Source organism: Trachemys scripta, chromosome 13 (genome assembly GCF_013100865.1).
Source record: "Trachemys scripta elegans isolate TJP31775 chromosome 13, CAS_Tse_1.0, whole genome shotgun sequence".
NCBI lineage: Eukaryota > Metazoa > Chordata > Testudines > Emydidae > Trachemys > Trachemys scripta.
This window is the reverse complement of record NC_048310.1, coordinates 26,590,002-26,606,613: the sequence shown is the minus strand read 5'-3', so window position 1 is coordinate 26,606,613 and position 16,612 is coordinate 26,590,002. Positions and strand designations below refer to the sequence as shown.

General features: G+C 38.5%; 1 protein-coding gene across 7 annotated transcripts in view; it reads left to right on the top strand.

Moving 5' to 3' along the window:
• The window catches only part of ABCC12 (ATP binding cassette subfamily C member 12), a 105,169-nt gene extending 88,893 nt beyond the window's left edge, over positions 1 to 16,276 (top strand). For 4 of the 7 annotated variants that reach the window (XM_034788555.1, XM_034788558.1, XM_034788557.1 and 1 more), the window contains 8 exons: positions 1,628 to 1,814; positions 3,816 to 3,905; positions 4,023 to 4,212; positions 7,658 to 7,817; positions 9,394 to 9,472; positions 9,808 to 9,921; positions 13,873 to 14,037; positions 15,565 to 16,276. In XM_034788555.1, the coding sequence (XP_034644446.1) occupies positions 1,628 to 1,814; positions 3,816 to 3,905; positions 4,023 to 4,212; positions 7,658 to 7,817; positions 9,394 to 9,472; positions 9,808 to 9,921; positions 13,873 to 14,037; positions 15,565 to 15,657 (1,078 nt within the window). In that variant the 3' untranslated portion in view covers positions 15,658 to 16,276. Of the gene's footprint in view, positions 1 to 1,627; positions 1,815 to 3,815; positions 3,906 to 4,022; positions 4,213 to 7,657; positions 7,818 to 9,393; positions 9,473 to 9,807; positions 9,922 to 13,872; positions 14,038 to 15,564 lie in introns of those variants that run through there. The other 3 variants (XM_034788556.1, XR_004648000.1, XR_004648001.1) reach the window with 3 other exon arrangements.
• Positions 16,277 to 16,612: the final 336 nt, after the last annotated feature.

Below are 16,612 nucleotides of genomic sequence, written 5' to 3'. Positions count from 1 at the left end.
TGTACCATGGACTCTTAGAAGTCTCACAAACAGCACTATATGTCCCATCTCTCTGTGTCCACTTTTGAGCATTGTGCAATATTTTTACTTTCTGAGTTTTAAGCAATTTCTAGGATCTGAATTAAAAGCCATGGGGCAATGAGTTCTCACTGGTGGGTTCTCAAAATTATCTAGACCCACACATACAGACCTTTAGGGTTTGATTTGTGATGTCTCATGAATTGTACCATGTCAGATCTATTCTCCAGAACTGACTATGAACCCTGCTTAGTTTGCTTAAAGGTTCAGATTCCATAGCTAGGTCCCTACCAAATTCACGGTCCATTTTGGTCAATTTCACGGTCAAAGGATTTTTAAAATCGTGAATTTCATGATTTCAGCTATTTATATTTGAAATTTCACAGTGTTGTAATTGTAGGGGCCCTGACCCAAAAAGGAGTTGTGGGGAGGTCGCAAGGTTATTGTAGGGAGGGTTGCAGTACTGCCATGCTTACTTCTGTGCTGTTGCTGGCAGTGGCGCTGCCTTCAGAGCTGGGCAGCTGGAGAATGGCAGCTGCTGGCCGGGAGCCCAGCTCTGAAGGCTGCCAGCCGCAGCGCAGAAGTAAGGATGGCATGGTATCCTGCAGAGCTGGGCCCTTAGTCAGCAGCTGCCGCTCTCCGAGCTCTGAAGGCAGCAGTGCAGAAGTAAGGGTGGCATGGTATGATATTGCCATTCTTACGTCTGCACTGCTGCTGGCGGGGCACTGCCTTCAGAGCTGGGCGCCCAGCCAACACCTGTCACTCCTTGGCTGCCCAGCTCTGAAGGCAGTGCTGAAGTAAGGGTGGCAATATTACAACCCCCCTAAAATAACCCTGTGACCCCCCTGAAACTCTCCTTTGGGTCAGGACTCCCAATTTGAGAAACGCTAGTCTCCCCCCTGAAATCTGTATAGTATAGGGTAAAAACACACAAAAGACCAGATTTCCCGGTCCGTGATGCGTTTTTCATGGCCGTGAATTTAGTAGGCCCCTATCCATAGCCCCTGAAATTCCAAAGGGAAGCTCCCACTTTCCCTATGTGTCTAAATGCACAGGTTGTTAGAACACAGGTTAACTAATGCAATGTTTAACACAATGTAGCACTGATCATAGACAAGGACTGTTGTGTTTTACCTCATGTCATGTGGACTTTGAGGTTAACCATGACACTTCTCGTCTGTATTAAAGGTCTGATTCTCATCTATACTGATGGCTCTTTACACTGCATAAATTACACTTACACACACTTTAAGGCCCCTTTAGACTCCCAGAGCTCCTAAATCTGTACATAGTCTTGCCCTATCAGTATTTGTGGGTCTTGTCCAGATACAGTGGATCATTTCTGTTCCTGAGGTTGGGACTTATGGAAGTCTCCCTTTAGAAAAATGTTGCAATATAAATCAATTCCTGAAAAATTCATACTAAGCTGTGGTATCTCCTGTTTTACTCAACTGTGTTTGCATAATATTTTAAGTAAGTAGAATAAAACATGCATGAAGGCTGTCATAAAAATATCTACGTCACCAACTCACTAGGTGGAATGGAACTTGTGTTTACGTGTTAAAACCTCTTTTAGATTATCAGAAATGTTCATCTATTTTCATTTCAGGTTTAAAATGCTAAATGATGAAAACTGCAGCCATTTTCTGCTGTTTAATTATGCACTACGCTGGTTTGCGATTAGAACGGATATCCTCATGACCTTGGTAACCTTCATTGTGGCATTATTTGTTGCTTTGAGCCCTTCTTTTATTAGTACTGCAGCAAAAGGCTTGGCTTTGTCCTATATTATTCAGGTAAAAATAAATGTTTGGTGTCTTGGGTTAACCTCTGTTAATTATGTTAGTGCATATACATTTCCTATTCTACCCTCTCTTTATCCTAAAATACATGAAAGTATTATATTCACTTGAAGCCAGATTCTACCACCCTTACTCAGGCTGGGCAATACTTTACTCTGCAAATAGCGCATTGGATACTGAAATCAATGGCTCAAGATATTACCCAGCATGAAAAAGAATGGCAGAATCGAGAACACAGGAAGACAAAAAATAGTTCACATTTTAGAAAGAGCTGAGATTGAAGTTGTACACATAGCTAATTTATGTAAATACATTATCTCATCCTCATTTCACTGTATCTTACCTTCTATTATTTAATAACTCATTTGTAATATCTTGTTTTAAGTTAGATTGCGAACATTTCAAGGTAGGGACTGTGTCTTTCTATGTGTCAGTACAGCACCTACCAGAGTGTGTATCTGATCCTGACCAGGGCCTTCATGTACTACTGCACAATATATAAGTAAATAATTCCAAACCATTTGTGTTTAGTATATGAATGTTAAATATCCCTTCATTTTATATAGAATTTACCATAGAAAATGATTCCTAACTTATTGCAAAGCACAAAAAGGAATGGGAGTTGTTTATTTTTTTAAATGGCAAATGAAAATAAATTTTATTTTTTTCTTTAAAAATTACAATAAACCATCCCCAGTCTTACACACTTAGGGTAGTGTTGTTTTTACTTTCATAACCTTTCTACTTTCAATAAAGTAATAGAAATATTTCCAGTCATAATGAACCTCTCAGAAGCAACAAGTAGTTTCTGCATTTTTACCTTAACTGTTGTCACCTTAGCCCACTACTTTTGTTCGTAACATTTAAAGCTCATACATCTATTAAAAGTTAGTGTGCAAAGATTGAATACATATGCCCAATTGCTTTTACTGCTGGATTAATGATGTGTTGCCAAAATATATTTTAAATGTTAAAAATAAATATGAAAAAATGTAGATTTAAAAAATATATATATTATTTATTCCTAAATGTGAGGTAGTTAAGATGTCATGGAAAATACAAATATATTTATAACACATTTAATTGACTACCGAATATCTCCTAACAATAAGCAGAAAGGCCAGAAGAATGCAGGACCCTCATGTCAAACTGTGAAAGATATTTTTCCAGTTGCTTCAGCTTGGCAAGCTCCATAGGCAGTTGTAATAGCTTTGAAATCACCTCGGGATCTATTACTGAGCTGTGCTGGTGATTAGCTTGTGTGCAGTTTCATTCTCCAAAACACTTTTTTACATTAATTATGCACTCTTCATTCATCACTAGAGCTACTGTAGACAGAAGTGAATAGAAGGTGACTTCCCACAATGCACTGGGCTAAATTCCAAAGGCTGTATGTTGTTACGTGATTCATATACACTTTTTCAAATGCCTGTTACATACACGGCTAATTAGAGAGGGAGAAACTCCTGGCATACAGTTGTGTGTGTGAAGATTTTACACTTCACAAAAGGAATGGAGAATTGGCACAGCTGTGGGCTAGATTATACCTAATAGCCTTGCATTGGCGTGGGCATGGAAGGACTATACCACAGCAAGACCCCCGCATGGAGTATTGGCTGAATAAACAAACATATTAGATACACGTTTGCGCACCTATCTTTTGAAGGTCAGACTGTAAGGGATTGATTTTCAAAGACACGAAGGGCAGTTAGGCACTCAAATCAAACTGAAAATCAATGGGAGTTGGGTGGCTAACTTTCCTTTGTGCTTTTGAAAGTCACACCCTAAATGATCACTATCATATGCCTCACTTATTAGACAGAAAGAGATTTCCTGTGAAGCTCTGGACAATGGTCAGAAGAGTTCAGCAAGCTGATATAAATATTAATGAGTTTGTTATTGTTTTAGGCCCTTTTCTTGCAAAGATTTAGGACACATGCTCAAGTTTATGCATATGAATAGTTCCATTAAAGTTTTTATTTATTTTTTTAATAGTTGAGTGGACTTCTCCAAGTATGTGTAAGAACAGGGACTGAGACAGAAGCTAAATTCACTTCTGTTGAACAGATACAAGAATATATCTCGGTAAGAAATACATCTAAATGGGCCACTAAGACCCCATGTGTATAAATATTGCTGAAATCTTTAACTGTTGACTTGGTGGCTCAATTAAATGTTTTCCTTTTTTTCCCTTTCTTGTAGACGTGTGTTCCTGAGGCCTCCCAGTGTGCAGATATAGTGAACTCTCCCAAAGGCTGGCCGGATCGAGGGGACATCACATTTAAAGATTACCAGATGAAATATAGAAACAACAGTCCTGTGGTTCTCAATGGCTTAAATATGAGCATTCATGGTGGAGAAACAATTGGTATTGTTGGAAGAACAGGCTCTGGTGCGATATACCATTTTGTCTTTTTGCCCCCTGATTTCTCTCTGGCCCCTCATACTAATTAATTACATATTTTTGATAGTTCAGTGTTTTCTATAGTCAGTTTATCTGTAAATTGTGACATTACATTAAAAGGACTCAGTTCTGCCATTAAGGGAATGTCTACATCGCAATCTTAAGTCGACCTATGTTAAGTCATGGTGGCTGATGTCCACACTACCCTCCTTTTGTCGGTGGTGCACATCCTTGCCAGGAGCACTTCCACTGACTAAAGGGGGGGCACTGTAGGGGCCAGGGTGCTCAGTTCCCCACCGCTCCTCCCTGGGAGCCCAGCTGCCCGCCGGGGCTTCTCACCTCCAGCAGAAAGTTCCTGCCTGGAGTCCAGTGCCTGACACGTTTTCTAAAGAGGAAGATAGAGATAGCTCCTCTTTTTGAACAAGAGCAGATAGATACAGACTTTGATGTGACTTGTCACCTGATGAGCAGGTAGGTGTTGCTTCTGCTTTGTCTCCTTCTGAGGATGCTTTGCAGTTTCATGACCTGGTGGACCACATGGCATCCACGTTGAACTTACCTTCTGTGGCTGTGGAGGAAACCAAGTGACAATATGTGCATGGCTTTATTAAAATGAAAGGTACTCAAGATCTTGAGGCTTATACATTAATAAGGATTTACTGATCCAACCCTCATTGATATTCATTGTCTTTCCACAGAGTAGAAACTGGATTGGGCCCTTGCTACTAGGACTGTTTGGGCAACCCCTGCTTCCAGTCAGTGTATTTCTGAAAAAGTAGATAATTGTATGAGATACCTCAGGACTTGGGGTTTTCTTACTGTCACACTCACCCTCTGCCTAATTCACGGTGGTGGCTGCTGCCAGTAATAAGTTTAGGTCCAGTTAGCCCATTAGACTCTTGACAGAGAGGGGGAGAAAGTTTTTTTTCTTCCTCGTCTCTTGGTATTAGAATGACTAATTACCAGGTGGTCATGGCATCTGTGTTTGTTCAGGCTTTGCCAGACAATAAGAGAAGGCTGGCAAATATTATTTTGATGAAGGGACAAAATGTGAAGCATGCTCTCAGGGCTTCAACTGATGCTTCTCACTCTTCCACTAGAGCACTGGCATCTGTAGTTACCTTAAGGAGACCTTTTTAGCTTTGTTCCTCTTCACTGGCTGTGGATACCAAATTAAAATGGAAGATCTTCTTTTTGAGAGGGATGCAATAAGACTGATGAATTTTTGGAAAAATTAACAGATAGCAAATCCACTGCTTGTTCACTGGGTATCTATCCCTGGTTCAGAAAGAGACCACACTCCTTGTTTCCATTATCAGAGACAATTTTACCTCAGTCATTTGCTTATTTTTCTCAAATCACAGATGTCAGTATCAATAAGCTTTGTTTTCATCTCAGAGCGAGTGCAAGAAGAAGGCTTTTAGATACACACCTAAGACTAAACAACCTGCTCCCTCCTCTTTACCTTCCTTGAACACCAGGCCTGAGATTTGATGTGAGGATTGAGAGTCAGGAACCAATAAGTGACAATTCCTCCCTTCCTTTATTTGGAGACAGGCTAATCATTTTCATAAACAATTGAAGGCTTATTACATCAGACACGCGGGTTCTAGAAATCACCGAGGAGGGGTATGCCATATAAATAAAAAAACTACCCTCTTTCAAATCTCCCTAATCTTCCCTTTACAGAGAACTGTCTCATGAGGCTATTCTTCTATCACGAGTTCAAAAACTGCTTCTGCTAGGTGTTGTCAAAGAGATACCCAAACATCTTTGGTGTCCGGGTTTTATTCAAGATAGTTCCTGGTATAGGAAAAGATGAGGGATTCTCTTCAATTTTAGATCTCAGAAAACTGAACAAGTACATTTGGAAGTTCTGGTCTTTAATGTTTCAATCCAGCTGAGCCTTTGTTTTGTTATGGCCCAGCAACATTTCCAGTACAAGGTCCTGCTGTTTGGCCTTTCTACAGCACTACGAGTCTTTACAAAGTGGCTCTCTGTAGTAGCAGTGTATTTAAGAAAGCAGGGTGTGTTTGTTTACCTATATTTGGACAACTGGCTGCTGAAGTCTTCTACTTCATATCAACTCCACAATCTGCTTACTCATGGATCTAGGGCATCAAAAAGTATGCTCTGATGGCAGTTCCATTATTTATTATTTTTCATACAGACAAGATGGTTCTTAGAACTGACTCCAAGTTTCTACAAAAATAGCGTCTGAATTACCCATCAAACTATTAATTTGTTTTCCCTAATTTTTCCCCCTTAAGCCACATGCTAATGAAGGGGAATTGGAGTTACATACTTTAGACGCTAGAAGGATTCTGGCATATTATTTAAATAGAACAAAGAGTTTTAGAACGTCATCTAGGTTATTTATCTCTTAAGCTAAGAATCATATGGGTAATAGTGTATCTATTCAGACTATTTCTAGATCAGTTAAACAATGTATAACTGAATGTTATAAATTAGTGGCAGTTCCTGTGTCTGCTATTGTGAAGTGCCATTTTACTAGAGCAATGGTAACATCTCTTGCATGCCTTAAACATGTTCCTATTGGAGAAATCTACTAAGCTGCTACTTCGAGGTGAGTCTATTGTACTTTTACCAAAAAATATGCTTTGGATTTTGCTTCAAGAGCAGATGCCAGAGTTAGTAAGAGACATGCTTCGATCATTATTTGATTAGGACTCTGTTCCCTCTTCCTGAAATTTCAGCACTGTGTACCAAACTACTCAGAATTATGAATATGCAGAGTCACTCAAAGAAGAAGTGAAGGTTGGCTACTTGTAACTGGAGTTCTTCAAGACAACTCTGCATATTCACACCACAATTCGGGTACAAGTAAATAACCTTCCCCTCTTTCTCAGAGTCTTACCTTGGTTCTCTGGGTTAGTGGTGGAAAGAACAAGGTGGAAGGGGGCACACCATCACCTCATATAGATTACCCTTAGAACATTTGAGGATGCTGAGATGGTGGCACATGTGTACTCTATGGGCACTACTTGGAGAAGGTTCTATCATTAGGCACCACCAGGTGGCACATTACCCGTAAATGGATATTTCCAGAGTCTTCTGGAAGAACTCTGGTTACAAGTAAGTATCCTTCATTTATAATTAACATTATTGGCAAACTTGTTAACATATTCAGCAGAGAGCCCAAGAATGAATAAGCATGGAGAATGAACTTACCTCTCACCTTCAAAGTGATCAATTTGTATAAGTGTTGCGACACATTGAAGCGGTACAGACAACTACATTTTAGCAACATGCACTGGTGCTAACTGTGCTATAACTCATCTGTGAGTAAAACAGAGTTCGGATCACACATATATCAAACCTGGAACTTTCCAGGTAGACTAAAATGCACTTTACATCATTGTTTATAAAAGTCAAAGTTTATCTGAATAATATTTTTTTTTATCCCCTACAGGAAAATCATCATTAGGAGTTGCACTCTTTCGACTAGTAGAACCAACTGCTGGTACTATCCTAATTGACGATGTTGATATCTGTACTATTAGTTTGGAAGATCTAAGAACAAAGCTTTCTATTATTCCTCAAGATCCTGTTCTGTTTGTAGGTACAGTAAGGTAGTTGTTCTTACAACTGTAAATTAACATTTGTTGCAAAGTGAAATCTCATTAAATCATAAATTGAGGCATTTTGGTTTGAGATTGAAGCCTTGAGATCCAAACCCCCTTATGCTATACATGCACATAGTAAGAAAAGCATACAATATAAACAGACAAAGGTGGGATAAATTAAGTATTATCATCCCCTTTTACAGATGAGGAACTGGGACGCAGGGAGGCTAAGGGTATGTCTACACAGCAGTTGAGAGTGCGATTCCCACCACAAGTAGATATAGAGGCAGTAGTTCTGCTTTAGCTAGCATCTAAAAACAGCAGTATAGCTACAGCAGCATGGATGGTGACCCACGTCCTTACCCAGGAGGTTGGAGGAGACTGTACTCTGGTAGCTAGCCCAAGCTGCTGGGGCCACACTGGTATTCTTAGGTGCCATCTAAAGCAGAACTAGTGTATGTATGTCTATCCATGGAGGGAACTGCACCTCTCAGCTGCTGTGTAGACATATCTTAAGTGACTGGCCAAGGTTACACAGGAAGTCTGTGACAGTCCTGGGAATTGAACCCAGACCACTTGTGTCCAAGTCCAGTAATTCTCTCAGAATCAAATTTTTGAAAACAGAATTTCATAAAATATACACAGAACATCTGAAATTCCCAGTTTACCAATATTGAAAATGGTTTGTGAATGGCAGGAAACTAACCTCTAAAAATCACTCATCTTCATTGGAGCAGAATTCATTATGTCTCAGATATATCAGCTTGAATGGCTCACCATGATCTCAAACTTAATGTGGGCAAAGCTGAGCTCATTATCCTTCATTCTAGACCCTCTCCACTACCTCCATTCCTCATTAAACTTGATGCCACCACTCTCCTTTGTCCCTATCCAATTTATCCAAAATGTTACCTCTCTGGCTGTCACTTCAACCACACCATCCTCTTATTTGCATTACTTTCCTGGCTTCCCATTGTGCTGTTCTTCATGCCCACCTTCTTGTATTTGCCTTCATAGCCCCATGTCAGACAGTGCTTGCCTACATCTTCAACCAGGCCTACACTACCCTTGCACCCTCGTCTCCATTCGGTCTTCATAACACCTTCATCTTTTTTTACAATGCCCTCCATGCAATCTTTCATGCTTCACTTTAGTGTTGGAATATGCTGCCCAAACTTGTTCACCAACATTCCTTAAATTCCTTAATAAAAACCTCACTTCGGTGAGAAGAGAAGACATTAGATCATATTAGCAGTAACACTGAAATCCTGAAGATAGCTATTATATTTTTATAATAATATCAACATATTCTACGGAATAATCATGAATCCAGAAGTATCAATATCAACAGGACAAACTGATTTTTCCCTCAAACCAGCTAAGAGCTCAGAATACAGGAAAACAATGTATGAAAAATAATTGAAAACATGCATTATAAAAATTAAAGTACAGATATAAGTTCTTTGGCCATTCAGCCAAAATATTTCATGTTCAAAGTGACTTGTGATAGTAATTTACAAAGTATTGTTGTACTATATTGTGTTTTATTTAAAAAAAAATCATTTTAATTTTTGCCTGTCAGGTACAACCTAGATCCTTTTGATAACTATACAGATGAGCAGATCTGGAAAGCTCTGGAAAGAACATTTATGAAAGAGACGGTACATTTTTTGGGGTTTGGTCATAATTCATTTTCTGTTAAAGATAATAAATGGAAAGTCATTATTTACTGTTTGTTATGGCATATAATTTATCATGATAGATTGGTGATAATAATAGTGAGGCATTAATATATAATCTCATTAGTTGTGAATAATGTCTACTTACCACATTGCTTTCCTTTTTGATGTTATAATGGCAGAATGTTTATTTGAAATGTACAACACTCTTTTTAATGATCATGAAAATATAACATCCTGATAAATGTATGATCATGCACAATCAATATATATTATTGCATAGTATGTATAGTCGTGTCTTTTTCTTTGTATTCTAGATTTTGAAACTCCCAGGAAAATTACAGGCAGAAGTTGTTGAAAATGGAGAAAACTTCTCAGTAGGGGAAAGACAGCTGCTTTGTATGGCAAGAGCACTCCTTCGAAATTCAAAAGTAAGTAATGGGGGAGAGTCTGATACTTCTAGCAGTGGTCCCGAATGCATGAGAGTTGCAATATTTTTTTTCCCATCTAACAGAGGAAAGAAACCAACATGTTTGTTCTCAGTTTTATGACTAGCTTATGAGTAAAGTCAACTTAATTGAAATATATTTTTCAGCATTTCTTATCTGCTATATTTGATCCAAATCTCTTCCACTTTTTAGCTTCCTCATAAATCAACCTATATCTTGTCATATTAAACACTAAACATCTACTGCAGTTAATGATTGAACACCCATATTCTTTATTTTCCAACAATATATACATCTCACACTAACAATGTCTCCTGCTCACTTTAATTGCTGCTTTTGGCAATTTGAAGTCACAAAGTTCTGTTGTCCTACTAGTTAATAGCACTATGAGGACAGGAAGCCTGTGGTCATTTTTGAATCTATAAAATCATGGAGCCTGATCATCAGCTGGTATAAATCCACTGACCTCAGTGAAGCTATGCTGATTTACACCAGCTGAGGCTCTAACCTTTTGTCTTTTGCTTGGCAAAGCATGTTTGAGATTTGCCTATTGCTCAGCTATGCTTTTTCAAGTAAAAATGAAATTTAAACTTAAAAAGAGGGCTCTGTCTGCAGGGATTCTCTCTCCCCGGAGGAGTACATCCCTACAAATAATTTTTATGCTCAAATATACATATCCAAACTTATTCGGAATGAAGGTTTAAAACCTGTAAGAGAGACCATGAGAACTGGTTCCTGAGAGGAACTAATCCATAATGGGATTTCCCAGCGTTCTCAGGAAACTAAATAACCTTGTAGAACTGGTCCATCAGGCTACTCTTCAAGTGTTGACACGGTATAATCTATAAGGCAATAGAGCAGTAACAAACAAGTTCCTACATCTGTCTGTAAAAGCATAAAAGCTTCTGTTTGGCTTTAACTTGCATATTTGAGCATAAACATGACAATGGGGACTTACTGCCAATTTTCAGCAAGGGCCCAATCCAGTTTCTACTCTGTGGAAAGACAATGAATATCAATGAGGGTTGGATCAGTAAATCCTTATTAATGTATAAGCCTCAAGATCTTGAGTACCTTTCATTTTAATAAAGCCATGCACATATTGTCACTTGGCACTGATCTATACAAATATCTGGACCCATTTTTAATATTATAAGATATGTGGTGTTAGTTTATAATAGGTTTCTCATTCCTCCACAATCGCCAAAACCATCAGAACAAAAGTTCCAAGGATCCACTGTTTCTCTCCCCACCTCCCCCAATAAAAGTTTCAAAATATTTTTAAAATTATGAATTTCCAGCTCTGGCAAACCCTTTCAAGCCTGCAACTGTATCAGGATGGTCTCAAACATGGATTCTGTGTTTTAATGTAGTGGGCCCCATTTCCAAAGGGCTTCAACCTCCTTTTTAAACCCACATTTGCAATTCTGAAGGCGCAAACTGTGCAATTCAAGCAACTAGATAGGAGCAAGATTCTATCTTAATCTAGCCTCACTGAAATAAAATGAGACTATTCATGGAGTAAAGTACTATTCAATGTAAGTAAGGATCACAGGACCCACCACACCAGGATCATGTTGTTTGCATACATAGCCATTTAAGAAATTACATCCATATACATTATCTCTTAAAGTTAAGTCAGAACCTCCCCCTCAAAAGATAGGTACGTACTAGATGATACATATAAAACTGCTGTTGTGTTCCACTTACAAGACTGCCTCTTTTCTGCCTCCTAGAGTCCTCTTTGCAAGTGTCCTATCTTTTCTCTCCTGTAATTCAAGTTTAATTTTTCCTCAACACTTCATACAATAGGGGCCATAATTTGCTCTTCTAGGACTCAATCTTCCTCCATTTGGAGTCACCCAGAGAGTTTTGCCAATGGCTTCAATGAGAGAAGGATTTAGGACCTAAATCTTTCCTGAAAAACAAACACAACTGGCCCCTGTGACATACCAGGGTAAATCCAGACCAATGAGGGGCTTTGTCACCTCTGTCCTGCCACCTGGGAGGAGGGGGGTTACAATGCCTTGCTGAAGTAGCTCACACCTGGGTCACTCACAAACAGCCTTCCAGCATGCAAACCACCTCCTGTTTATCTGTATGTAACTGCAGCCTGACAGCCACACTTGGATTACACTCCAACTCTTACCAGCCTTGGCTGTACTTCAGGGTGACCCCCAACACTCCCCTAGTCCCAGATTTTCCCCAGAAATGTATGTCCTGTACTGCCCAGACCTCTCCTAGACAGTACAAAATATTTTAAGTCCATTATTCCTTTAAGAGAATAATATGCACACAACTTGTCACCCCAAATGGAGTTATCCAGACACTTCAACTTTAATACATTAGATCAGATAAACCAAGTTTATTAACTACAATGAGAGAGATTTTAAGTGAGTCCAAAAAATGAGGCATAAAAGTCAGAAATGGTTACAAGAAGAATAAAGATAAGACATTTACAAATACCTAATTTAACAAACTATATCAGATTCAAGCAAAGTTTCTCACCACATGCTTTCAGAAGTCTTACTGGCGAAACTGTATGTCAGGACCCTTTCCCCAGAGTCCAGCAAACGCTTCCTTTGTCACTTCAGGTGCAATGAATGTGATGGGCAGAGAGAGAGAGAGGGGTGCCTGGGGGTTTTTGTCCCTCCTTTTATGGTTTCAGTCCCCCTCTTGAAAAATATTTCTAGCTGGGCACTAGAAGACAAAGAGTCTATGTTAGAGGATGTTCCCTGCTGTTTTCCCCCCTCACCTGTTTGAGCTTTCTTTGTTTCCCTTCTTGCTTGATGACTGTTTACTACTTAAATGCAAATTACGGCAAGCACACATTCCTTTGTTTAGGGCAGACTTGTTTGCCGCCTTCTGTTTGGGCAGGGCTGTGGAGTTTGGAACCTGTGTTAATAACACCATAAAGGAAAATTTTACAATTTTATATACAATTTTGCCACACATTTTATCAGGACAATACTGAACAGCAAATTATGAGTTTTCAAAAGATACCTTACAGGGCATACTTTGTACAAAGATTATTACAATAGTGTGTATGGTATGAACAAGGTATATTCTGTCACAGCCCCATACTTACTTTTGTTTTTGTTATTCGCAACTGAAGAGGAAGATGGTGCTATTGCTTAGATGACCAATATGCTTAAAATTTCCCCACCTTGTGGAAATTTCAGTTTGTAACTGTAGTATCCAATGCTTAAAATGAATATTTATTCATTTAGATTTAAAAAGACATAAAAGAATGCCTAGTCCAAGCTGTAATTGGCTTTGCCATTAGTTAAAAATAATACCCAAATCATTACAAAATCTAGAACATCAGCACATTCCCCCTGCACCTTGCTGCACATACCACCAGCAAGTAGCAGAAATATATTACAAATCAAGGCCCTAATCCTACAAACACCACATGCTTAATTTTATGCATATGAGTATCCCATTGAAGTCAGTATGGAAGAAATCTTTAAAATGCTTATTTTAACAATACAAATAGAACAGGAAAAAATGAAAATCAAATTCACATCACTGAGGTTTCTTTTGAGAATCTGAAGTGTAGTGAGTATTTGATTTGCACCCCAATCCTATACACAAACATGCTTAACTTTCCTCATGTAAGTAGTTGTAACATGAGTAGTCTCACATGTTAAGCATGCATATAAGTATTTACAGGATTAGGGATCAAATCAAAATCTCCCCACCTTGCAAATTCTCAGACAAATCCCAATGATGAGAATTTAATAATCAGATTTTCATTTTTTGGTCTAATCTGATTGTTAAAAATAAGCATTATAAAATAAATATCTAACTTGATAAACGCCATTTTTAATATATGTTCCTGTTTATTCATGTATAAAAGCATTGTAAGGCGTAAAGATTTTTTTTAAAAAATACATATTGTACGTTTAAAAGTTTTTTTCCCCTCAATAGATCATACTTCTTGATGAAGCCACGGCCTCAATTGATTCTGAAACTGATGCACTAATTCAGTGCACAATCAGAGAAGCATTCAAGGACTGCACAGTCTTAACTATTGCGCATCGCATAAACACTGTTCTGGAGTGTGACCATATTCTGGTTATGGATAATGGAAAGGTACAGAATCAAAGAAGTTAGAAAGGGAAAAGACCTGTTAGATCATCTAATCCATCACTCTGCCACTGTACCATTAATTCCCTATTGTACATTTACTAGTGCTATGTCTGGTCTACTTTAAAATGTCTGAAACAACGGGGCTTTCACTACTACTTCCTTTGGGAAAAAGGTTTCTACTGCCTAATAGATCTCTTTTCACGGAAGCTTTTCCTTAAGTTTCTTCTTAATTTCTTCCCATTGTTCCATTTCAGACTCCAAACCATCCAAAATATTCTCTTCATCATTGGTGCTTGCACCCTTCAAATATTTAGACTTTTGCCATGACCCTCCCCTATTTCCTTTCACTATTGCTCAGCCATGCTATATTTATTTAACTTTTTCGGGGCTCAGTTCTGTAATGTGCTGAACATTCTGGCCCCAATCCAGTAAATAAATTAAGTTTAACTTTAAGAACAAGTGTGAGCCTTTGATCATTTTTTTATAAATCAGGGCTCTTCTACTCAGGAAAGTTACATTGTTATAAACTGACATGAATTTAAACTGGTATTTTTATTCTGGTATAAGGGGGCTTTTTTTTGCTTTAGCTTATATTGCTTATGAAGGGGTTTAAACTAAACTGAAAAAACACCATTCTTATTCTAGAATGAGTGTGTCCACGTGGAAAGTTATATCAGCTTAACTATATTGGTAGAACTGGAAAAACTTTCCTGTGTCGACAAGTCCTCAGTCCCCTCCAGCCTCCTAAACATTTTTGTTTCTCTTCTCTGAATTCCCTATTTGTTGATAGCATTTTGGCAATTAGGTGCCTAGAACTGAATGCAATATTCTGGGTATAGTCACAGCAGAGTTACATAGACTTTTATCTAACTGTTCCGTAAAGTTATGCCTTTGGCTCTGATCCTTGTTGGCAAGTAAAAATTGATGGGGAAGGAAAGATGGAATTTGTGACCTTTGCACCCCTTGATCAGGGAACCAGTGCCACTTAGAAGAGTCTCAGGGTTATGCCAGCTGGTAATGGTCTTTACAAGACCATTGCATCAGCCAGCAATCAACTGGAGCTTAGCAGCTCTCTGACCATGCCCCCATCCCTCACCAGCTAATAAGTTATCTTTTAAGTAATATAGAAATGTCTCTGCTGATGCATTTGTGGCTCCATTTATTATCTTATAGAATTCTGGGTAATCATAATTTACCATGAGTATAAAGCACTCAGGTTCAGAGAATCATAAGTTGGTTCACAAATGTTTTCCGCTCACTTTTCTCTAGTGCTGGTGGTCTATAGCAAATTCATACTGCCATTATTACTTTATATGTAATATACTTTAAGCCAGAAGGGATCATCATGATAATCTAGTTTGACTTCCTGCAGATAACCCACAGACCCTTCCCCAGCCACTCTTTTAATAGGGCCATAACGTATAGTGGTATCCTCACCCAAAGAAGTTTTATATAGTGTGAAACTCAAAAACATTTGTGGTTTTGCTTCCTATTTGACATTTGTTCAATCTATTTCCTGCTGACTTTCAGGTAATCGAGTTTGGCAAGCCCGAAGATCTTGTACAAAAAACAGATTCTGCATTTGGATCACTCTTGGCTGCAGCAAACAAAGTGGCATTTTAGAAGACATGTTTTGTTTTGTCATGTGATCACTGAAGATGGATGTGTGATATAGATAGAAATAAAGACATTACTAGATTGCCATGTTAACTTCCAGCAACAAGATCTGGTTAGAAATTAAAATTGTGACCTTTAGCTGAAAGTCATATCACTACCAGTCACGTAACATCACCTAAAAAGACTAAGGATTAAGCTAGAATAAATGTCAGATGAATTAGTTGCTTACTTCACATCTGGTTTGAAGTCTGGAAATGAAGCATGTGTGTCATAGTGCACCCAGCCAGTGGAAACTACAGAAATGTACTATTTTTACCACATTCTATCATTTAAAACCAGTCCAATATTGTACCCTCCTATAAAAATATAGCTAAATGATGAAATACTGGAAAATGCAAGACAATAATATTTTTAAAGCTTTATTATAAAATTAGAAGTGAAAAGCCTGGAAGTTTATGGGTAAGTGCTAATTAATATCTTTCACTTTAATATGCAACAGGTGTATTGATCCAAGGCATGAAATACAGTTTGTTGGCAAGTTTGGTGTAAAGATGATTAACTTGTATACTCCATGTGATCTATTAATCATTACAGACTGGAAAAAAATAAAATTTTATCCATTGAAGCTTATGTTTCAATACTTTTATCTCTTGCTCAGTGGCGAAGTCAAGTTTGGAACCAGAAGTGGCAATGGATAATTAGTGGTGCCACCTTCAATTATACCTGCTGGTTTGCTAATTTCACACGTTATCATGCCTGTGTATTTCATATATTATCATGCCTTCTGCATCCTCCACCTTAGCATCACAGCCTTAATTCTGATCTGGTGCAGAAGGAAGGCCCCTGGGAACAGGGGTGTTGGAGAGTGAGCCCACTCTGCACTCACCCAGCAGCAATGGCTCCTGTCCTGCAGGGCAGGGCCCAGTTCCCTGGTCCAGGTGTTGTGACCTAGTGCACGGGG